This window comes from Macaca fascicularis, chromosome 5 (genome assembly GCF_037993035.2).
Source record: "Macaca fascicularis isolate 582-1 chromosome 5, T2T-MFA8v1.1".
NCBI lineage: Eukaryota > Metazoa > Chordata > Mammalia > Primates > Cercopithecidae > Macaca > Macaca fascicularis.
In genome coordinates this window covers 94,519,341-94,544,802 of record NC_088379.1, presented here as the reverse complement: position 1 = coordinate 94,544,802, position 25,462 = coordinate 94,519,341, and the positions used below count along the sequence as shown (strand labels likewise).

The 25,462-nt window shown below is 36.9% G+C and overlaps 1 protein-coding gene across 29 annotated transcripts in view; it reads left to right on the top strand.

Annotated features, from left to right (window-relative positions):
• The window catches only part of FAM13A (family with sequence similarity 13 member A), a 371,035-nt gene that overhangs the window by 100,775 nt on the left and 244,798 nt on the right, over positions 1-25,462 (top strand). For 20 of the 29 annotated variants that reach the window (XM_074040138.1, XM_074040133.1, XM_074040139.1 and 17 more), the window contains one exon: positions 15,869-16,046. The exons of the other annotated variants lie outside the window; for them this stretch is intronic. In XM_074040138.1, coding sequence (XP_073896239.1) covers positions 15,869-16,046 — 178 coding nt within the window. The remainder of the gene's footprint in view (positions 1-15,868; positions 16,047-25,462) is intronic. 29 annotated transcript variants of the gene reach the window in all.

The window sequence follows — 25,462 nt, the reverse complement described above, 5'->3', positions numbered from 1 at the left end:
GTTATCTCTAACCTTGCATAGCTCATAGCACATACATTATAGCAGTTTGATTGGTTATAGCTTGTTACAGCCCAAGGAAGACTGCTTTAACATTCCCTAAGGAGAGGTAATGGTGTTGAGGGGAGTCTTATCTCTGGTACCTTTGGGTCTTTCCTAATCATCTGCAGTACAGGAATACAGAGGAAAGTTAATCTATAATCAGAGAAGCACAAGTTGCAACTGCATGCTACGTGACTCAGGCCACATATTCTCATTTCCCTTAAGGCTCAAATAATTTAAAGTTCCAACAGCTTTTAGTTTGAATTACTTAATTTAATTTCACAGTAGGATCTGATGATTTTGTGGTGGAGACTTTATTAAATATCTGTCTCAGAGATCTAGTGTGTGTGTGTGTGTGTGTGTGTGTGTGTGTGTGTGTGTGTGTGTGTGTGTGTTTTGGAAGAAAGGGGAAAGATCCTGATGTGACATCTTAACAATTGATCCTTTAATAAACATAATGGAAGTTAAAAAAGGAAGATTATTTGGGGGCCATGACGAGGAGTTCATTTTAAATGGATGAGTAAAATGAAGGTCAGTGCTTATGAGAGGGATTAGCACTGAAGGTGTGCGTTTCATAGTCATCTTTGTAGACTCGTCAATGTTTATAATTCTGAGCATCAATTATGTTTGGACAATATTGTAGATATAAATGGATAACGAGCTAATTTTATATATTTCTGTAATCACAATTTAAGTGCCTGTTTTGGGTCAAGATTTTGCCTAGGTGCTTTCCTTGTGTTTGTGTTTTTATCTCCATTACAGCTATTCCTACAAATATTTCATAGAGAAAGTGAAGCTCAGCTCAGTGAGGGCAAGTTACTTGCCAAAGAACAAGCAGGTAGATTGTGCAGAGTTGGGATCTGCCTGACTCCAAAGCCCAGCCTTTTTATTTTATTCTTCATGTATTAATCAGCTAGGGCCACCATAACAGAATAATACAGACTGGATGGCTAAAACAACAGAAACTTATTTTCTCACAGTTCTGGTGGCTGGAAGTCCAAGATCAAGGTGCTGGCAGTAGTTTCTGGTGAGGGTTCTTTTCTTTCCTTGCAGATGTCGTCACTTTGTTGCTGTGCCCTCACATAGCCTTTTGTCTGTGCTGAAGTACTCCTGATATCTCTTTCTCATCTTATTAGGACGCCAGCCCTATTTGATCAGGAGCCAACCCTTGTGGCCTCATTTAACCTTCATTACGTTCTTAAAGGCTCTGTCTTCCACTATGGTCACATTGGGAGTTAGGGTATCAATCTGTGAATTTTGGACAAAATTTGGTGCATAACACTGTGCTTTTTAAAATTTATGAAATTTGATAAATGTTTGAGTGAAAAACAGTAAAAATGCCTGCCGTGGGATGTTAATTAGATAGTCTCTGGGATATAAATTATTATAGCATTTATTTGTTTCTGTCTTGGAAATCCTTAATGTCTAGTGAGTTTAGAAGTAAGGAAAAAGTTTAAAATAAACAACATGCTGTGGAAAAAAGGATACTGAGGTGTGTATTTTTTATTTGTACAAATAATTTTTATATGTTTTTTGTGTTTAATATTGATCCTTTTTGAGAATATACTTGTTTGAGTGATGATGACAGTAATAGGTGCCACTAGGTGACTACTTACTGCTTAGTTTAATATCTAGCAGATATTTTACTTATATAATCTCTTTTAATCTTAGCACCAGCTCTAATATGATATTGGCAGTGTAATCTCCATTTTGAAGAAAGTATAGCATGTGCCTTAGAGCATAGGTTCTGACTCCATTCCAATAGATTTCAAATCTCGGTTTGCCATTTGCTCTCCGCCTTAGTAGGGCCAAGTTACTTAACCTTTTTATGCCCTAGTGTATCTGTTAATGTATTTCTGTGTAACAATGACTCCAAAATTTAGTGGCTTAAATCAGTAAGCATGTATCTTCTCTCACAGTTTCTGTGGGTCAAGAACTCAAGTGTGGTTCTCCTGGGCAGGTCTGGTTCAAGGTCTCGGGAAATTGTGGTGAAGAGGTTGGCAGGAGCTACAGGTATGTGAAAGCTTGACTGGGGTTCGAGGATCTTTTTCCAAGGTGGCTTACTCACATGGACGACAATTTAATGCTGGGTCATGGTGAGGCCTTTTTCGGTGGGCTTCTCCAGCTGGCTGCTTGAATGTTATCTTAACATGGTAGCTGGCTTCTCTTAGAGCGTGCAGTTCGAGAGAGATGGAAGCTGTCTTTTTAGCTCTAGAAGTCAGATAGAATCACTCTGCCCTGTTTGTTAGGGGCAAGTCATTAATCTGGTCTGTATTCAAGGGGATGGAAATTAGGCTCCATCTTTTTAAGGGAAATGTGTCAAACTTTGTGGGCATTTTAAAATCACCACCCTTAGTTTCCCGATTCAATGGAGATAACGATACGGGCAGGAGGCAGGAGAGCGGGGTCCCTGGTGAGGGCTCCACCCTCAAGCCTGGACCCATGGCCCTAAATGAGAACAGGCATTCCCGTTTTTGTGCATGAATGTTGCTTTCTGGTCTGTCCTGCCCCCCTATCCTGTGCCCATATAAACCCCAGACCTCGGCTGGCAGAGGGACAAGTGGCTGAATGTCGAGAGGAGAAGAAGCAACTGAGTGTCTGAGACTGTGGATAGACGCGGCTTAACTTCGGAGAGGAGCCCAGCTGGAGACAGCAGAGTTTCAGGGAAACATTACCCGCACCATCCCTGTCTAGCTCTCTTTCCGCTGAGAGCCACTTCCACTGCTTAATAAAAAATCCGCATTCACCGTCCTTCAAGTCCATGTGACCTGACTCTTCCTGGATGCCAGACAAGGACCGGGGTACCAAGAGGGCAGGGTGTAAAAGGCTGTCACACTGACTCTCCACTGAGCTGGTTAACACTTAGACGTCTATAGATGGCAACTGCTAAAAGACCGTTAATTGTAACACACCCCTAGACGCTACCTTGGGGGTGGAGCCCAAAAGTGCTCGCTCTGGCCCCAGCACTTGCATGCTCCTCCTCCCATAAGGGATTTGAGTAAGCAAGCCACACCCCTGTTGCAAGTCCCACAGAGGGGTGCAGGGAATTCTCCCTCTCAATAGCAGTAGTGTCTACTTCCTGAGGTTGTTGTGGATATTGAAAGATACTAAATAACTTGGAATAATGCCACGCACATACTAAGTATTTAGTAAGTGCTAAGCCAGTGCTTCTCAACTGTGACAGCCTATAAGAATTGCTTTGGAAAGCACATAGACCAATGGAACAGAATAGCCCAGAAATAAGGCTGCACGGCTACGACCATATGATCTTCAACAAAGCTGACAAAAACAAGCAATGGGGAAGAGACTCCCTATTCAATAAATGATGCTGGGATAACTGGCTACCCATATTCAGAAGACTGAAGCTGGACCCCTTCTTTACATCGTATACAAAATTCAGCTCAAGATGGATTACAGACTTAAATGTAAAACCCAACACTGTAAAAACCCTGGAAGACAACCTAGGCAATACCATCCGGATGTAGGAAAGGGCAAAGGTTTCATGACAAAGACACCAAAAACAGTTGCAACAAAAGCAAAAATTGACAACTGGGATCTAATTAAACTCAAGAGCTTCTGCACAGCAAAAGAAACTATCAACAGAGTAAACAGACAACCTATAGAATAGGAGAAAATATTTGCAAACTATGCATCTGACAAAGGTTTAATATCCAGCATCTATAAGGAACCTAAACATATTAACAAAAGGAAAACAACCCCGTTAAAAAGTGGGCAAAGGACATGAACAGACACTTCTCAAAAGAAGACATACATGCAGCCAACAAGCATATGAAAAAAGCTCAACATCACTGATCATTAGAGAAATACAAATCAGAACCACAATGAGGTATCATCTCACACCAGTCAGAATGGCTATTACTAAGAAGTCAAAAATTAACAGATGTTGATGGGGTTGTAGAGAAAAGGGAATCCTTATACACTGTAGGTGGGAGTGTAAATTTGTTCAACTATTGTGGAAAGTAGTATGGCAATTCCTCAAAGACCTAAAGACAGAACTACCATTCAACCCAGCAAATCTCATTACTGGGTATATACTCAGAGCAATAGAAATCATTTTACCATAAAGACACATGCTTGTGAATTTTCATTGCAGCACTGTTCACTGTTCACAATAGCAAAGACATGGAATCAACCTAAATGCCATCAATGACAGATTGGATAAAGAAAATATGATACATATACACCATGGATATTATGCAGCCATAAAAAAGAATAAGATCATGTCTTTCATGGGAACATGGATGGAGCTAGAGGCTATTATCCTTAGCAAACTAACATAGAAAACCAAATACTGCATGTTCTCACTTATAAGTGGGAGCTAAATGATAAGAACTTATGAACACAAAGAAGTAAACAACAGACACTGGGTCTACTTGAGGATGGAGGGTGAGTAGAGGGAGAGGAACAGGAAATATAACAGTGGGGTACTGGGCTTAATATCTGGGTGATTAAATAATCTGTACAAAAAAAACACCATGGCATGAGTTTACCTATGTAACAAACCTTCACATGTACCCCTGAACCTAAAATAAAAGTTAAAAAGAATTTTCTAGAAATCTCAGAAAACTTTCAGAGATCAAGTTGCATTGCAGGCCAATAAAATCATTAGGGGGATGGAACATGGGCATTCATATTTTTAATGTAATCTCCCTTCCCCATGCTTATGTCCCAACTCATCCTCAGCCTTCACTCCTGTTCATTGCTTTCTTGGTTATAAAAAGACAAGTCATTTTAGTGTGATTCTCCTCATTTTTTCTGCTTTTAAGCTTCAAATTGGTCTCTCTACCCTTTCTCTATTCTAACTTCCCTTTCTCTTTGAATATTTACAAAAGAGTTATGGAAGAATAAGTGTACTTACCTGCCTAATGATTAGAAAGGAGAAGGAAAAGGGAAAAAAGAAATGAATTCAACTTGGAGTGAAGAGGAAGATTTCAAAATCCTTGCCCAAATTAATTGAAACTGTGCTTGAACTTTCTGATCGTTGGCTAAGTTGATAACATATGATGGGCTGGATTCAGTGGCTCACGCCTGTAATCCCAGCACTCTGGGAGACTGAGGTGGGTGGATCACTTGATGCCAGGAGTTTGAGACCAGCCTGGCTGACATGGCAAGACCCCATCTCTACTAAAAATACCAAAATTTGCCAGGCCTGGTGGTGCACGCCTGTAATCCCAGCTACTTGGAAGGCTGAAGCATGGGAGTTGTTTGAATCTGGGAGGTAGAAATTGCAATGAGCTGAGATCTCACCACTGCACTCCAGCCTGGGCAACAAAGTGAGACTCCATCTTACAAAAAAGAAAAGGAAACCAGCAGACCCTGGCCAGGTGTTGTAGCTTATGACTGTCATTCCAGCACTTTGGGATGCCAAGGTAGGAGGATTGCTTGAGGCCAGTAGTTTGAGACCAGCCTGAACAACATAGCGAGACCCTGTCTCTACAAGAAAAGAAAAGAAAAGAAAACCAGCAGATCCCTACCATACCCTTTGGCAGCCCTCAGTTCTTTCTCAGAATCTTGTAACTGGTTTAGCTGTTGTTTTGGTATTTGCTTCCATTTGATAATATAGTGTTAAATCTTGATTGCTAACTTTCAGATATCTCATCACTTCTGCTTATAAATAGATGGAATTCACTCTGCTGCCTTTCCACTTCAAACAATTTCTTTGAATATTGATATATCACAAATTCAGTTAAATTTATAATTAATGTGACTGAATAATTATGTAAGAGGGTATATGGTTTGTGAGATATTTTCTGACAATACTTCTTTTTTTTTTTTACTTACGTATATAAATATATATATTTTTTCTTTTTTCCCCACTCATTATGTCACTCAGGCTGGAGTGCAGTGGTGTGGGATCTCGGCTCACTGCAACCTCTGCTCACTGCAACCTCCACCTCCTGCACACCTATAACCATGGTTCTGTGGCCTCAGCCTCCTAGGTATCTGAGATTACAGGTGTGCACCAACACACCTAGCGAATTTTTATATTTTTAGTAGAGACAGGGTTTCCGCATGTTGACCAGGCTGATCTTGAACTCATGACCTCAAATGATCTGCCCACCTCAGCTTCCCAAAGTGCTGGGATTACAGGTGTGCACCACCATGCCCAGCCCACTTACATAATTTTCTATAAACTTGATGTGGTCTTTTTTTTTCCCCAAATTGCTCCAACAACTCCACTGTTGAATTTAATAAAAAAGTAAGTAATTTATCCATTCTTTATTTCTGTGGTGATTCCTCTTTGGGGCCCTTTTTATTTTCTGCTCCCACCTGTATTGGTTGTAGATGTCATCTTGAGTTTTCCATCACCAATGTTTTTTCCTGTACCTACTATTTCCTGGAGTCTTTTTTTATACCCATTATGTTAAACATTCCATGAGTTCCATCAGATTGGAAAGTATTTTCTTTTGGTCTTGGAAATTTTATTGTATTACCCTTCCTATATTATAGTTTCTTTAAGTGACTTATCACTGTCTTTTACTTCTGTTTTCTGTGAAATTTCCCCATTTATTTTCCTGCCAAACCTATTTTTTTAAATTTTAGCTTTTCTATTTTTAATATCCAAAATATTCTTGCTTTTGATTCCTTTTGCAAAACACCATACTCTTGTTTTAGAGCATTCTTGTCTTATTTTTCTGAGGATACTAACAGTGGTTTGTTGTTACGTTGTACTTGTTTAAATTTTCTTCTTTTCTCTATTATCTGTTTATAGGTTTTCTTTTTGTCTTTATTCAAACAAAGTGATTCTTAGCTGTTTTAATTTGAGGATGACATTTTGTAAATGGGATCAGGAGCTTGTCTCTTGGCATACTTCACTTTGGAAGGATTAGATAGAAAAATGAGAAATTTAGCTGTGTCATTTGGGAATGCCCAAATGTCAGTATGTGAACATCTTTTTCTCTTCAGCTACTGAGTTCAAGATCAGGGCTTAGAGGAGGTGGGAAGTAGTATGCTTACTTCCCATCAGTAAGGAAATAATGGCTCCTTATTTCTTAGTAGACTTTTCACTAATCTCACATTTTCAAATGTGTTTCTCATGCTAGTCCTTAACTATCTTAGGTATCCAAGAATCCTTTGATATTACCCGGAGACTAAGCCTTAGCACTCCTGTCTGAGCACGTGCCTGCCTGGATGCAGGTGGTGTTGGAGGACTCGCTGAGCCTGACAGGCTTGTAAACAGTCTGTTTCCAGTTACTTGCATCCACTTCCAAATGTCTTTAAAATCTAATACTCTTCTGTTTTCTCTGCTGTTCTTTTTTTTTTTTTTTTTTACCGTTGGGTGCTTATACTTTTTAAGCATTCTTTTACTGTCATTTCAGTGGAGCCTTGGAAAGACTAGAGAAACACATATAATCGATCTGTCTCTTTAAATGGAAATTCTCCCTTGCCTTTTTTTTTTTTTACCCCCACAACCCATATTTGATTTTAAATGAGACAGAATTTTATAATAGCAGCTGTGCAAACAACATGTGAGAGTTAAGTGCCTGTGAATTTTATCAAATGCTTATGAGCATTTGATAATTTAGACAGTAACTGTTTTTCTTAAGAAAACCACTCTAATAGGGCCATTTTAATCAGCACAGTGACTAATTGTAAATAAATCTAATTTAATAAGCTAATTTGTACCTATACCTTAGGGCTTTCTCTTTCTTCATTATATGAGGAACTCACTAGATATCTTGGAGTCAAGCCTGTCTTTTATCTACACTATCTTGATGCCATCTGTATTGTGTTGAGATTAGCTGAGTGGTTTCGACTTGCAAATTTTAAAGTACCATGTGAATAAATGTTGGCCAAATACATAGTTATGAAGTGTCGTTTCTTGGATAGTATGAACTCCATAACAAGCATATGACATATTTCCTTCCCCAGGGTAATTTCTTTTTACTGGGAAGCTTCTTTTCTTTTGAAATTACTCAACTTACACAAATACCTGTTTCTGCGAGAAACAGAATCATTATATTAAACTACAAAATTTAACCTTTCCATTTCCAGTGTGTGTCTTTTGGGTTTTCTATAAGCAATGCCAAACATATACACTATTCTTTTTTTCTAAGTAAAGACTTAAACCCAGAGCAAAATTAAAGGTTTGACATCTACATATTTGCTCAAGGTATCAATCAATCAGCAGCACAAAGCCTCCACTGGAATAAATTGGAAATGTGGTGGCAGGCAACCCAGGTTTCCACAGATGACTTCATACATTTTGACAATATTCCAATTGAACTGCTGTCATCCAGATCCATGTGACAGGAAGAACCTTATTTGTATCTATAACCACCCATGACCTCTGAGATTGTAGGTCCTGATAACTAGATGATCTTTTCTTTGCTGGATACACATGTGCATCTTTATTTTCCTTATATGGCCTTTGACTCTGTGAGATAGTATTAACTAGTGGGTGAGGTTATGCAAGCTTGGAAAGAGAAGCCATGACTGAGCAAATTATTCCATATAAGAACAACTCATCTTGAAACATGATTGTGTGCATGCATATGTACATTTGTTAAAATCGTTCATCTACTGTCATGTATTTGGCTATTCTCTTTATCCTTGAGGGCTTATTCTTTTAAAAAAATTGTCATTTTAGTGGGATATTAGGAGGAAAAGTAGGTACACTTATCTTTAACTGAAATGATCTGTCATCTTTATCTGAAAGTTCTCCTCTGACTTTCTTCTCCCATGCTTGAATTTTTCCCATGCTTGATTTTGAAGTCAACAGAATTTCTTTAGAACAGCTTTATTGGTATGTAAATTACCCACCATAAATTGACCTTCTTAAAGTGTACAATTCAGTGGTTTTTGATCTATTCACAAAGTGCAACCTCACCATTATCTAACTTTTGAACATTTTTATGACCCCAGAAAGAAGCCTTATGCCCATTAGCAGTCACTCCCCGTTCCTCCGTCCTCCCACCACCCACATCCTTAGGCAAAGACCAGTCTACTGTCTCTCTATAAACATTTGCTTCTATGGACATTTCATAAATGGAATCACAATATGTGGTACTTTGTGACTGACTTCTTTGATCTAGCATAATGTTTCAAGCTTCATCTGTGGTGTCACATGTATCAGTACTGCATATCTATGGCTGGTTAATATTCTATTGTATGAATATACCATATTTTACTTATCCATTTATATGTTGATGGAAATTTGGGTTATTTCCCTTTTTTTGCTGTTATGAACATTTATGTTATGAACATTTAAGTTTTTGTGTGGATATATGCTTTCATTTCTCTTGAGTATCTACCTGTAATTGCTGTTATATTGTAATTTTATTTTGAGTAACTATTTTCTAACATAGTTTGTAGAAAGATTATAGGCTTGAAGAGGAAAAGCAGGATACCCAGCAGCTCCAAGGCCAAGAAGAGGCCTATTGGGAATATTACGGAATTAATTGTGAACTGGGTGAAATCCTCAGTAAGTTCTTTTTTTGTTTAGTAATGCTTTTATGTTGGAAGAAGAGAAGACATAGTCAACAAGTGAGTTATTTAAAAAGTATACAACTTGTATTAATAGAAAATCAATCTACATAAAAAATAGTAAAAATTTGGTTAAAGAATATCAATTGAAGGGATTGCCAGATGATTAGCTTGCTAGCCACCTACAGCTCTGCCCTAACTCTGTCAAGCCCTGTTTTGAACACCTGCTTTACTGAACCCATGGAAATAATCAACCTTTTACAATGAGTCCATAAATAATTTGAGGCCCTTAAGGGAGAAAGGAGGGATAAGAGAACATACAAATAGGCTTAAGTAACTCTGGGCTTGGTTTAACTCATATGACACCAAATCCACTTACAGGCCACTTATAGCTGAGCATTTAACCAGTAGTGCCTAGAAAAAAACCAACTGGTGTTAGTATGATTTCATCTGTAACTATATACTTACTGTACTTGGCCCATTTAATATAGTGCTAGATTTATGGAGAAAGCCAAGTTTTATTAGCTGAGATACTGCCAATATTGTTTCACATTAGCATTTTACATTGTGCGAGGCTCTCTGTCCTATGTGCTGTTTGTTTTTTCCAGTCTCCTCGGTACATAAATTCTCATAGAAATAAGTTCTTCAGCTGCTAAATGCTTGTGTCTAACCTTTAGTGTAGATATGAGGTTCCAGCTTTATAATTTAGACTATTTTATATGTTTATGTATACCATCAGTCCCCACTGACAAACATTCAGTACCCAATAAATACTCACAAAATAAATATGCTGAGATACTATTTAGGCATTATCAGGAGTTTGTTTTGGTTATAGGACTGAAGTGTAAAATATCACCTAATTCTTTATTCTTCCTGCAGGCCTTTGCTTTTACTTGAACATACAGGTTCTCTCTGGGGACAGGAGATCAGTATAAATGTTGACTAATTTGTCAATAAACGTACCTCTGCATTTTGCAGAATCTAATCAGAATGATAAGATTTGTAGTTTCACTAATAACCTCTAAGAATAGGCAGTAATTTATTAATTTTTATTAGTCACTTTATCAGCATGCCCTTTGAGAAATTTGTGTGAGTCCTTTGAGAACCATATCATGGTCATGAGGTTGTAAGAGATTTGTAAGAAACATAACCCCTCCTTTTGCACAGGAAAATGAAATTCTGTTGCCTTTATATGCTCATCACTCCAAAGAAGTGATTCCAGTCTTGAGGAATGAAATGTGGAGGCAAAACCCAATCTGATTCTGTACAGCTGGCATTTCATGATTATTTTTCTCATTCTTCTGTAAATACATATTTAGAAAGAAATATAATTCATGTTTTGTTTATTCTTACATAGTTTGTATTTTGTGCCCATACAGCCTTATAGGCTTCTATTAAAATTTTATTTCTCCACAAGCCCTGAGAACCTACAAAGCTATGGTTTCTCACAAATGAATTAAGATTCCCACCTCTCCACTACACAACAGATTTGCTTATTGATTGATTGATTCAGGAAACATTTCTTAAATATTTACATACTTGAGACATGGTGTTAGCTGCTCTGTAATAATGATAACAATAATAGCTAACTTTGTAAGAGTATGCTGATCAAACTGTATATTATGAGGTCCTGGGCACTTGGATTTAAATTGTAGCTCAGCTATTTGGTACCTGGGTGAATGTGGACAGACTAATCGATCTCTCTATTTCAGTCTAGTCATCCCCAAATGGGGAGCTACTAGATTCCTGTTGCTACCATAACAGATTACCACGAGCTTAGTGGCTTAATGCGTTGCAAATTTATTATCTCACTGTACTGTGAGTGAGAAGTGTGTGGGCCTAACTGGTTTCTCTACTCTAAATCTCACAAGGCCAAAATCCAGGTGACAGTCTAGGCTCCTGTATGACTGTTCTGGGCAGAATCTACTCCCAGACTCATTCATGTTGTTGGCAGAATTCAGTTCCATGCAGTTGTAAGACTGAAATCTCTGTTTCTTTGCTGGTTTCTCAGTTTCTAGAGGCTGCTCATGTTCTCGAGTTTATGACCTCTTAATCTGCAAAGTTGGCAACAGGTCATTATACTATTAATATCTAATAGATTAGCAAGTTTTCATAAAACCTTTTGTGAGGTTTAATGAGGCAGAGGGAGGGGGGAAACTACTTTGATAAATCTGGCACCATGAGGCTAAATATTTTGGTTGTTTTAGTGGTTGACTTTCTCATGGCTCTGAGATATATCATGATAGAGATTAACATTTTGTCAGCTACTTTATTCTTTCCTTGAGGCTAAGATTATGAGTATAGTATAACTTCATGGTCATTGAAAAGTCCAGGCATGTGTCAAGATTAGAGTTAGGTGCCATCCTGTGATATATCTTGTGATATGGGAATAGCATTGCTGATTATAATTATTTTTTTTTTTTTTAGTGAGAGCAAATATTTGTCACATAGTTCAATGTTTGCTGCTTAACCTGGAACAAAAGTATTTATGGTACAGTTTTCAAGTGCTGAGTAGATTTCTCTGTATGCTATGCATACTGTGCTAGTTGAATGTTTGCATTTTAGCTTGAGAAATGGGTCAAATGTAGCCAACAACGAATGAGAACTTTCAAGAAAACTTGAATAATTTGAAGTGGTACTTTTCACTAATGGAGAGAGAGAGTTTTTGTCCTAAGAAAAGATTGATGTCGAAGAAAATGATGACTATTTTAATTGTGAACCATTATTTCCATCTGCAAAGTTTTCTTAGAATTTTTGAATTTATGAATTATATGATCCTAGTTTTTATTCCAATTTAATTCTAAAAATGACTACAAGTTTAAAGCAGTTAACATATGTTAATACATCTGCAGAGGTGCATTTCACTTCTGTTTCTGAGGTCTGTCTATGGAATTTTATTGCTGAGTGTCCTTTCCCTGTGACCACTAAAGTAGCTTTTTCTTCTATTTAGATACTATCTGTAATCTAATTCCTACCTAACAGTAATATTCCATCCAACTCAGCAAATTCTGTAAATGGACGAAATTATTCCACATTTTTTAAAAATATGTTTGAAGTATAGATGTACTTTATTCCTATGTTAGTTCCTTATTGTGTGTCTTTAAAATGTGTATCATTCTTTAAAACAATGTCTTGAGCTCTTTTAATATGCAAGGCATGGAGAGTGTTTAAAAGATGGTCAAAACTCAACCATCAACTCTAAAAGAGCTTATATTTACCAGTTTATAGATTTTTTTACTTTAGCTGCGGACATCAACTACATTTGAAGGAGACCTTCCTGACAAGCTTATTTATAATCTTAATCACTAGCCTTCACGCTGATCCAAGTACTCCCAATTCCCCTAGCCCTGTTACTATATTGATTGCCTAATGTCTCACCTGCTGGACGGTAGGTTCCATGAGGGTAGGGATTTTCTGTTTATTTTGTTTACGGATTTATCTTAAATGCTTGGGATGGTGCCTGGCACAGAGTAGTCACTCAATAAATGTTTTCAGAATGATTAAATGAATAAAACATCTTCCAACACAAGACAAATTTAAATTGCATTCTTAATCTGTCCCCATGTCTAACCATCCCGCCAGCATCAGCCTGATTCAGGCCCTGGGCCCTTTCCTTCTGGATGGTTACAGTAGCCTCTTAAATAATCTTGCTGCTTTCAGTTGTGCTCTACAGTCTAGACTCAGCAGAGCAGCCAGAGTGGTGACCCCCTCAAGGCAGATCATGTCTCCCCACAGCTCAAAACCCTCACACAGAAAACAAAACAAGAAAAGACCATAGCTTTTAGTCAAATTTAATCAGACGGTAATGATCTGTCCTTTTCCTCTTGTGTTGTCTCCCCATTTCATCTCCTGCTACTCTTCCCCACCCACCACCACGTAGCCCCAGCCCCAGGACCTCCACCTCCTGACCTTGTGATCTGCCCACCTCAGCCTCCCAAAGTGCTGGGATTACAGGCGTGAACCACCGCGCCCAGCTGCCATAAACAATTTTATGTTATTTTGCTAAACGTGAAACTCTAAATACATCTGTCTCCCTTCCCATTATTTGGCAATTTTATTTCCTGGAAAAATTGTTTATCGTATTTCAAAAGTTGGAAAATGATGAAAATGCTGCTGCTTTTTCAAAGATGTTATTGTCATAAATTCATAACTATTTTGAATCTTCATTTTATTTGACCTGGTGTCTTTACACATTGCCTGCCTTATGGTTTGAGGTTTCATTTCAGAGCCAGAAAGCCAGAGGCTGATTGTCAAGGCTGTTGTAATGCTGTTGCTTGTATCTTTAAATGCTGACAATCAGACGACAATTTTAAACAGAGAGCAAATACCCATGAAAACATCCATAGACTCACTTTGAATTAGTCACTATAAAAAAGAAGACAGAACATTTTCTCTTGGTTCATTATTTGTTTGTTTTTATAATATAAAGGCATGAGAAATGGGTATCTCCAATTAGTTCTTAATCCCTCCACCTTAATTATTTTAACATCTTGTGTATCTCTGCTGTTTAAGGTCATAGTGCAGTGGAAAATAGTCATTATAAACAATACAACGTAGGTCACATAGATAGTAGGTAGCAGAACCAGGTTCCTCACCCCAGAAATGACTCGAGCCTTCATTCTGATCTTGTGCTCTGAAGCCTATCAACGTCAGTGTGTCTGATTCGCTATATGTTTTCACTTCCTGTGTGTAGCATTATGTTATCCAGGTGCTTTGTAACACTGATGAATTGTCTGATTTTGTATCTCATTTCCTTCATTTTTCTGTTTCTTCTTCACTTAACTGGCTAAAGCTGAATTATGTAAGCAATACAACTGCGTATTAATTATAACTGAATTACATTTTTATTCTCTTAAATGTCTGTTAAAGTAATGGATTATAGTCATTCCTCTGAACTACTGTATTTGTTATAAAATATTTTTATTTTCTTCTGAGAGAAAGCATTACATAAAGTCACAAAACTTAGCAATTTTACTGTATTTAAGTATTGGCAAAACAAATCTTTGAGACTTGAGAGAAACTTTTCATATGTATGCCTGTGAATTTTGATATATCATTAGACATTTTGGGGTGTATGCTGGGTTATTAGTCTTTTGTATGAGAAACATATATCAAATTCTGAACCATATGACATGTTAGATGTTGTTAAAGAAAAAGTTATTCTGGCCAGGTGCAGTGGGTCACATCTGTAATCCCAGCACTTTGGGAGGCCCCAGCCCGGCCAACGTGGTGAAATGCTGTCTCTACTAAAAATACAGACATTAGCCGGGCATGGTGGTGCACACCTGTAATCAATCCCAGCTACTCAGGAGGCTGAGACAAGAGAATCGCTTGAACCCAGGAGGCAGAGGTTGCAGTGAGCTGAGATCGCACCACGGCCCTCCAGCCTGGGTGACAAGAGCGGGACTCCTTTAAAAAAAAAAAAAAAAAAAAAAAAAAGACATTATTCATTCTGAAACTTGTTAAAGAACAGTAAGACAATCTTTATTCAGGACTATTACGATAGCTAGAGGGACTACTGCATTTGGGGTTTTGCAGTGGGGCAGAGAGATTGGTCTCAACTTGGAATACAAGGGAAAGTGGTAACTACATGACCATATAGCAGGGTTGGGATAGGCAGCAGTCAGTGGGTGGAAAATTACTAAGAGGAAAAACCTCAAGGGTCAGGAGAGATTATGGCTAAACAGACCTAACAAGTTTCTTGCTGAAGGCAGGCTAAGGTGATCAGACATCATTTGGAGGATGGTAGGAAATGAGTAATTTGGTCAGATATGGAGGGTTATCAGATACGAAGGGTAGGGATTTTGGCTGAAATTACTTAGCAGTATTCTTACTAAAAGTGGACTCTTGAGGATATGCCCAGAACAGGGCTTAGTTGAAAAAAAGCTCAGAGAAGTCTGACTAGAGATTGGTCAAGGAGATAATCTTTGTCAAGATTAAAAAGCTGTTTAAAAGTTTACTTCAGCTTTCTCTGTGTACAGTATCCTGATCACTAAGTTTAGCATCCCCCATGGTATCCCTTGAAGGTCTCTCATACCATATTTTATTCAAGAGAATTCTGGTTTTGACAAACTTGAAGACAAAAATCAAATGGAAGATTCCACTGTGGATCAGAAACCTAACCATTGTCTTAATTTGGGGATGAAAACATCAAATTGAAACACAAACCCATTTTGTGCACTGAATAAACCTTGTGGGTTTTTTATATTTCTTGCTTAAGTTAGTAATTCTTTAACATAAAGTCAAATACGCAAGGCCTATCTCAGTCTCTCAAGAGTTTTTTTTGTGAATAAAATGTTAGAATGTGTTACACCTACGTGCTTTTGTTGTTGTTACTGTGAAATATACCTGAGAACATTTTTATTCTTTTTTTTTTTTCCAGATGGCAGAAAGGATGTTCAGGAGAGTAGCTTAAGAGACTTAATAAAAGAGCTGCCAGACACCCACTACTGCCTCCTCAAGTACCTTTGCCAGTTCTTGACAAAAGTAGCCAAGCATCATGTGCAGAATCGCATGAATGTTCACAATCTCGCCACTGTATTTGGGCCAAATTGCTTTCAGTAAGTTAGTGGAGTTTTGCTGTTAATATCATCATGTCCCCCTTTGTGTTTACTACTGTCTGAAATTACTGGGATGTAGAAGCATATTTCAGTCTGAAAATTCAGCCAGCTTATGTTGGAGAAGTTGTATCTTGTTCTTGGGCATGTTAGCCCTGTTTTTCATCCCAATTTGAAGAAAGCAGCTATGCCCTTTTTATAAAACTATGATTTGCTATAAATCAAGTAGCCTTATTTTAAAATCTGGAAATAAGTTATATTTCAACTAAAAGGAGCATTTAAAAAATCTGTAATCAGAAATGTTGATTAGCAGAAAGAGAAGGAGTGTGACATAGTGAATAATTTTTTAAATAGTAATAAAGTTCAAATTATTGCCAATAGATGGAAAATTTTGAACAGACTATGCCAGTATCACAAAAATATAACCTCAGCTTCATTTACTGGAAATAAACTAGTCTGTGTTAGTGGATTCTTTGTTGCTAGCCACAGGAACATTTGTAAAGCTTCATATTTTATTCTCCTTCTTATTCCATAAAGCTCTTTAATTTTTGATATGTGAAACATGATCCTGCAATCCAGGGACTTTGCTTTTAACTCTCCTGTTAATCACCTCTGATCAAATACATTCCTCCTAGTTATGAGAAGGGAGAGAGAGAACATTCACACTCTAAAAACTCTCAGAAACTCAGCAACTTTTTTTTTTTTTATAACATATCTACTTCTCCACTTCATTAATATACAGGCTTATTCAGCTGCCCAGAACTAGTAATATTACAGTCCTCAGAATGACTGTCTAAATATAGATTCTAGTTTAGATCCTAGTGACTACAGGGTTCCAGGTCATTCACAGCCTAATTTGGGTAGAAGTTCTACCTTAATAACTATCCTGATTGTAATTCTAAAGATGTTAACTTTTAAATAATGGCATTTCACAGGATATATTAGGGTGTTGTGAATAAATATCTCAGATGCAGGATCTACTAATTTTTGTCTTATTCAGAAGCTCCGTGATAGTAAAAAGTCTATATTTGTTCTTATATTTGTTCTGCCCACTAAACCTTTGTTTGGTGACTTACATGTGAGAAACGTGTAAGTAGAAAACCGTTGAATAATTCTGAAACCTAGATTCTAGAACAGATAAAAATGAATTTGTAAATAGAATGCTTATTTAGTAAGCATTAAACACAGATCCATACCTCATTACTAACTTAGAAATTGGACTTGATCTGGAATTTCTGGTAATCTGCTCCAGTTAGTGAGTCAGAATATTAATTAGTAATGAGTGTTTATTATAGGTTCTAATTAGTATGGTTTTAAAGTTTTTCTATTGTTATAACATATACATAAAATAAAATATACCAATTTAACCTGTTTGGTTCTTTTTGAGACAGAGTCTCGCTCTGTTACCCAGGCTAGAGTGCAGTGGTACGATCTTGGCTTACTGCAACCTCCACCCTCTGGGCTCGAGCAATCCTCTCACTTCAGCCTCCTGAGTAGCTGGGACTACAGGCACATGCCACCATGCCCGATTAGTTTTTATATTTTTTGTAGAGGCAGGGTTTCACCATGTCGCCTAGGCTGGTCTCGAACTCCTGGGCTCAAGCAGTCCACTTGCGGCAACCTCCCTAAGTTCTGGGATTACAGGCATGAGCCACTGTGCCTGGCCAACTCAGGTTTTTAAACTAATGCTTAGCTAGTTTTAGTATTCTTGACAAATTCCATTTACCTAACAGATCAGTCATTTACCTAAAAGACCAGTCATTTAATGTAGCCATGTAGCTTTTTTTTTTTTTTTTTTTTTTTTTTTTGAGACAGAGTCTGGCTCTGTCACCCAGGTTGGAGTGCAGTGGTGAAATCTTGGGTCACTGCAACCTCTGCCTCCTGGGTTCATGCAATTCTCCTGCCTCAGTCTCTTGAGTAGCTGGGATTATAGGCATCTGCCAGCATACCCAGCTAATTTTGGGTTTTTTAGTAGAGACGGGGTTTCACCATGTTGGCCAGGCTGGTCTCGACCTCCTGACCTCAAGTGATCCTCCCACCTCCACCTCCCAAAGTGCTGGGATTATAGGCTGACCTTCATGTAGCTTTTGAAATGTATGTGGTGTAAGGTTATACAATAATTCGTTTAAATTTTTAAATTTTCTTGTCTGTTACATCTTCTTTCTCTTTTCTAATGTTAATTTTGCCTTCTCACTATTTATCTTGGCCAGAGTAGCCAAGCTTTTTGTCTATTATTATTCTCAAATAATCCATTTTTAACTTTATTGAATAAATTTGCCTTAACATTTTTCTATTTCATTAACTCCTGTTTTCATATTTATCAATTTACTAGAACTTAACTGGTTTTTTCAAGCTTTTCCCCTGTTTTCATAATATGAAAAATTTCAGTCATACAATTTGAAGGAGCATAACTTAGATTATACATTTTCTCATTAACTAGATGAAATAAATGTGCTTTATCTCTGTATATATATGTAAATATGTATTTTTTGTTGAACCATTTGAAACTAAGTTGCAGACCTCAGCTATTTCACTGTTAAATACTTAATCATGCATCCTTAAAAATGAGGACTTTTTGCTATATAACCATAATATGTTTATTATGCCTAAGAAAATTGACAATTCCATCATATCATTTGGAGAGTCCATTTAAGTATCCCAATTTGTCACAATTTATTTTTCTCAGAAGAGGATCCAATGGTTCATCCATTCTTCTTAGTTGTTAGGTCTCTTTAGTATGTCTTAATAAAGAACAGTCCTTCCATGTGTGCACACCCACGTGCAGGGGTGCCCACGTGGTTGTTTTGTGTTTAACCACAACTTTTTTTTCTACCACATTGACTTTTGAAAAAATTTTAATTTAATGTTAAGTTTCTGGATACATGTGCAGGATGTGCAGGTTTGTTACATAAGTAGACATGTGCTGTGGTGGTTTGCTGCAACACCTAGGTGTTAAGCGCAGCATACATTAGCTGTTTTTCCTGATGCAACCACATTGAGTTTTTAAGAAACCAGACATCATCCTGTGGAATATTGTACAGTGTGAATTTGATTATTTTCTTGTGGTGTGGTTAAGTTGTTTTTCTATCCTCTGAATCTACTATAATCTATAAGTCAGATATAAAATCTTAGTTATATTCAGATTAAGTTTTTTGGGCAGAATACTTTATCAGCGATATTGTATCCTTAATGTTGCATCCCATTAGAAGCCATGTAATGTTAAGTTGTCTCACACTTATTGATGCTTAGTTTGCTTTGTTAGTTAAAGTCACCACTTTCAAATCTCTCTATTGTAGGGCTGTGACATTCCCTTTGCAGTTAGCAAGTAATTCATTAGGTGACTACTTGGGCATCATGCAAATGCATATTCCTCCCAATTCACTATCCGTTTGATTGTCTGTTGATCATCCTAGCCTGATTCAGTTTTTTCTCTTTTCTCTTTGGGTTGTAGAATGTTGATTTTTAAACTCTACTTTTCTTTTTCTTTTAGTGATATTCTTCTATAAAGAAGAGCTTTCCCTTGTCAGTGGGGAATGAACAATATTAAATTTTCCTGTGCTCGTATTATCCCAAATTTGGCAGTTGTGGGAGTCCCTTTAGGCTGGCAACTGTGTCCTTCTGACAAAACCCTGTAATAGTATTTCCTACCTTTCTAGCTAAAGATGATGTCTCAGGATGGAATTAACCATTTCTCCAAGGGGCTTTGGTTTCTTTTATAGAAGAATTATATTTAGAAGCCAAGATCTGGGTGCTAAGTTATTTGCATCTAGGTCTTAATGACTTCTAGAGCAAGGAAATAAAGAAAGAAATGAATACTTGAATGATGGAATGACTGAATGGAAGAAATAATGGATTTATATTGATATTTTGAGTTTAATTTTAACATTATAATATTCTTTCTTAACTACTTTGATTTCATATTTGTAACTCCATACTCTGACAGTGAAAAATCTTGCTTCCTAAAAAATGAGAATATTTATTTGCTTTTCTCCACAACATACATAAAATGTGTATTTTATGTATAGATATAAAGTGTCACAACATCAGGGAAGCCACTAATGTTTAAGACATCTGGCAGTCTGTATTGTCCCTATATCTGGCTAAGAGTATGCATTCAAAGTAAAGGGTGGTTGTCTTCTCCATTTGGCATATAATTGAGTTCACTTGTTTCCAATTTTTAGAATGCAGAGCTTTTTTTCCTTTTCAATGTAATTTTGTTTAAATTTTTATAACATTTGCATGGCTTAAACATGAAAATTGGCCGGGCACAGTGGTTCAAGCCTGTAATCCCACCACGTTGGGAGGCCAAGGCGGGTGGATCACTTGAGGTCAGGAGTTTGAGATCAGCCTGACCAACATGGTGAAACCCCATCTCTACTAAAAATACAAAAATTAGCCAGGAGTGGTGGCAGGTGCCTGTAATCACAGCTACTTGAGAGGCTGAGGCATGAGAATCACTTGAACCTGGGAAGTGGAGGTTGCAGTAAGCTGATACCGCGCCACTGTACTGCAGGCTGGGAGACGGGGCGAGACTCAATATCAAAAAAAAAAAAGTGAAAATTATGCAAAGAGAAAGAGGTTTACTCAGAAGTTTCCCTTTTATCATTCTTTCTATACCGTTCAACCTCTTGCTGTCTTTGGAAAACATTTTTATTAGTTTCTGGCTTATCCTTCAATGTTTCTTTTTGTAAAAATGAAAGTGTATATGTAGTTACATTATGTATATTATGTGATGTCTATATGTGTTCATTCTTATTTCTGTGTCTTCCTTACACTGTTCTTCACTTTGCTTTTTATCTGCAAATCTTAGAGATCATTCCAACAGTTTATTTTTTTACTCTTTTTTTGTGCTTGTGTATTACTTCATTGCTTGGACAAAGTAAATTTTAGTCAATGGTACTTTTCTGATCATCATTTGTTTCCAGTCTTTTATTGTTAGATATGATCCCACATCAAATAAACTTGTGCATATGTATCACCAAGATTAATTCCTAGATGTGAGATTTCTGGGTCAAAGAACAAATGCCACCATATCATTAGATAGTCCCAATTCCCCTCCATAGAGGATGAGTCAGTGTCACATGTCTATTAGCAGCATGCAAGAGTCTCTGTTTTTCAGTCTTGCCAAGAGGATTTTGTGAAAATTTTGAAGTCTTGCCAGTCTAATAGGTCAGATGTGATATCCCAGTGTGGATTTTTTAAGTTTTAAGAGTTTTATTGAGACACCGTTTATATACCATACAATTTGCCATGTGAAGTATATAATTTGTTGGTTTTGAATAAGTACAGAATTCTGGAACCATCACCACAGTCACTTTTAGAATATTTTATCATCCCCAAAAGAAATGCTGTGCTGTTAGCACTCACTTCCCATTTCTTCCTAATCGCTCCCCACAACAACCTCGCTCTAGGCCACCACTCCTCTACTTTCTGTGTCTAGAGAGTTGCCTATTCTGGACATTTCATATAAATGGAATCATACAATGTGTGTTCTTTTCTGACTGGACTCTTTCACTTAGCAAAATGTCTTCAAGGCTCATCCATTTTGTAGCATGTGTCAGTACATCATTCCTTTTATGGCAGAATAATATTTCAGTGTAGAGATATACCAGTTGATGTGTTTATCAGTTCATTAGTTGATGGGTATTTGTGTTACTTCTAGTTTCTGGCTATTTCAAATGATGCTGCTATGGACATTTGTGTACGTGTCCATGTGTGGAATTATGTGTTCATTTCTCTTGGGTATATAACCAGGAGTAGAATTGTTGGGTCTCATGGTAACTGTTTAAAATTTTGAGGAACTACCAAAATGTTTACTGAAGTGGCTGCACCATTTTACATTCCCTCATGCATTTGTTCCCTCATATATTCCCATCAGCAATGGGATGTGCTTATCATGCAGAAAGAGACTAAAATAAAATATTCAAAGAAAAATAAAACCTGAGGACCTAATAGGAAAATGGCAAAAGACAAAAATATATGAAGAGAAAGACACATGGCCATATACATTTCCATCAGCAATGTATGGGCGAACCAATTTCTCTACATCCTTGTCAAACCTTGTTAATATCTTTTTGATTCCATTCCTGTGGGAATGAAACACTTCATTTTGGTTTTGACTTGCATTTCCCTGATTACTAAAGACATTGAAAATTTTCATGTGCTTATTGGCCACTTGTATATTTTTGGAGAAATGTTTATTCAGATCTGCCTATTTTTAAGTTGATTTATTTGTCTTTATTATTGAGTTATTAGAGTTGTTTATAAACTTTGCATATAAATTCCTTATCAGGTATAGGATTTGTAAATATTTTTTCCTATTCTATAAGTTGCCTTTTCATTTTCTTGATCGTGTCCTTTCAAGCACAGAGGTTTTTATTTTTGATGGAGTCCAATGTATCTGTTTTTTCTTTTGTCACTTATGCTTTTTGTGTTGTACCTGAGAATGTTTTGGCTAACCAAGGTCATGAAGATTTATTCATCTTTTCTTCTAAGAGTTTTATAGTTCTGACTGTTATGTTTAGGTCTATGGAGTTATTTTGGAGTTAACTTTTGTGAATGGTATAAAGGAGTCCAACTTCATTCCTCTGCATGTGGCTGTCCAGTTGTCCCAGCATCATTTGTTGAAGATTGTTTTTCCCCATTGAATTATCTCAGCACCCTTGTCAAAAATAAGCTGACCACAATTATTGGGGCTTATTTCTGAACTCATAGTTCTATTCCATTGATCTGTATATCTGTTCTTATGTCAGTACCATAGTATTTTGATAACTCTGTAGCTTTTTAATGAGTTTTGAAATCATGAAGTTTCAATACTCCAAGTTTGTTCTTCTTTTCAGGATTGTTTTGGCTAGTCTGGTTTCACTGTATTTCTATACAAATTTTAGGATCAGTTTGTAAATTTCTACAAAAAAGTTAGCTAGTATTTTGATAGGATGTTCTGTTGAATCTGTAGATCAATTTGGAGAGTACTTTACTGCCATTTTAGCAAAATTAAATCTCCCAATATGTGAGCATGAAATATTTTTCCATTTACTTAGGTCTTTAATTTGTTTCAATAATGTTTTATGGTTTTCAGGGTAGAAGTTTTGCAATTATTTTGTTAAATCTATTCTTAAGTATTTTTTTCTTTTAGATGCTATTCCAGATGTAATTGTGTTCTCAGTTTTATTTTCAGATTGCTCATTACTAATACCAATATAGCACCTGTGTTTTCTTATAAATGAAACTAAACATTTTTACTTGTATTTAAGGGCCATGTGTCTTTTTCCTCATATACCTGTTTGTATCTTTTGCCATTTTCCTATTAGGGCCTCAGGTTTTATTTTTCCTTGTTGAATACTTATTTTATTTATTTTTAGTCTCTTTTATCCATCATAATCACACTTAAAACTGTAATTTTCCTCTCAGTATTACTTTGTCTCCTCATTTTCACTATTATTTCACCACTTCATTTAATAGGTTGGGTTACAAGATATAACTCTGAGACTAAGTTTTCAAGCAGAAGTTTCATTGGGTAGTACTTTTTGGAACCATTCTTTCCTTATACCTATAAGGAACAGACGAAGGTAGGATTAGGCATAAGTTGAACTGCCGTAAAGTTGTAACACAGGATTCATTCAGTCCCAGGGAGCTTAGAAGATGGGATGACCTTTCAGATTAATCCCTAATTGAATCAAAGGGTTTAGTCTCTTTACCCCATTTCCATCAATCACTGGAGGTGATCTGTGCCAGGGACATCGTGTAGTCTCAGAAGAGGGAGTTGGCCATGAGCCATAAGCAGGCAGCACTTTCAGTGGGATGGGGTGGATAATGAATATTTCTGGCATGGAGGAGACACCTGGGCATCACCTCACAGAGTCACTACATAAATATTTTCTTTTAAAAATTCATTAAACCTTGGACTGTGAGCTATATATGTTGTATATGATTTTTCTAAGGAAATCCTCAATATTCCAGTTTCTAAGACAAATAAACATCCTCCTGAATACTTTATTGTTCTTGGGAATTAGCAGGAATTGCTTTCCGTAAGTTGTGATAGTTATTACAATGAGTATTGGATTTTCAGTGGTTTGGAGAGCATGACATATAAAAGGAAGTTAGTCTAGCTCTCATTCTGCCAATTAGTAGTCCTTATTCTACTAATGCAGGTAGATTTGACCTGCATTGTTTATTTTCCTGTTAAATATTCTGTAAAACAGGACCCACAGAGTGTGCTTTGAAATTTAAGTGAAACTGTAAGAGAAAGTTCTCGTACATAGTAAGCAATTGACTGAGTGGTGTTGGAATCCATGTGCATTTAATTAAATACGTTTAAAACTGCATTAAGGGAAAGATCAGGTTTTATGGGTTCTGCCCATCGTACTACTTAGTGAACCAGGGGCTCTTTAGAAACATGAGATAGAAGACATGACATTCCTCTTACCTCAGTTGTCATAGTTCTCACTTAAAACAAGCTTCTCACGGTATTGAGTATGCTTGTTAATATTTAATGGAATAGAAAATGTTCTTGCCCAATAAAATTTCCCAACACAAGCCAACTTCTTCAACTTAGTATTTGTATAGACACCTTCTGACCTCCTCAGATTGCCTTGACTCTACCCCTCTTCCAGACCAGTCTGCTGCCACCAGGCTTGAACCTTTCTCCTGCCTTGGGAATGCTGGATTTTTCTCTTTGGCTTCTGCCTTATAGCTGGGTCAACCAGCCACCTGCTCAGAGTTCCTGGCTTCTGCCATCACTTTTGAACCCTAGACTCGGATCTTAATTCCTGATGGGGTATCAGAGTCATGGGATACGCCTGGAAATCTAGAACAGTTAAATAGGAGTCAGGAGGAAACATGGATTTTTTTCTTCTTCCCATGGAACACATTAAATATTTCTTCATCCCATGAATTCCAGACTGCCAAGCAAAGCATCTGTTGAGCAAACTGTTATGTGTCTTTGTACTAGTGAATAAGAAATATTTAGGTATTTCTAATATAATGAATCTCATGCGTACCCAGTGTTATCCTTAAATATTCTTAAAGTGTAAAATCTCTCACCTAATCTTAAGAAAATATATTTTCCTAATGTATTAGAACTGTCTCCTACATCATTAGGTGCACAGTGCCTTAGAGCAGATTCTAAAGAAACCGAAAGAAAACAAGGCAATGATGAGGATGTTGGTGTATTTTGACAGCAGGGATACCAGGCAGGGTGGGTGAGAAAAGGAGGCAAGGAGGGATGTGAAATAATGTAAAGTGTGCACAGCTCTTTCACAAGACACATAACAGTTTTTATTTGCCATTGTTTAGAGTGTATTTAAAAATCTGATTGTTAAGTGATATTGATGAACAGACCAAAGCCTTGGCTTTTGGTTCTGGGTTTTTTGTTTGTCTGTTAGTATTCTTGGCACTTTGCATTAAACTCATTGTGCACA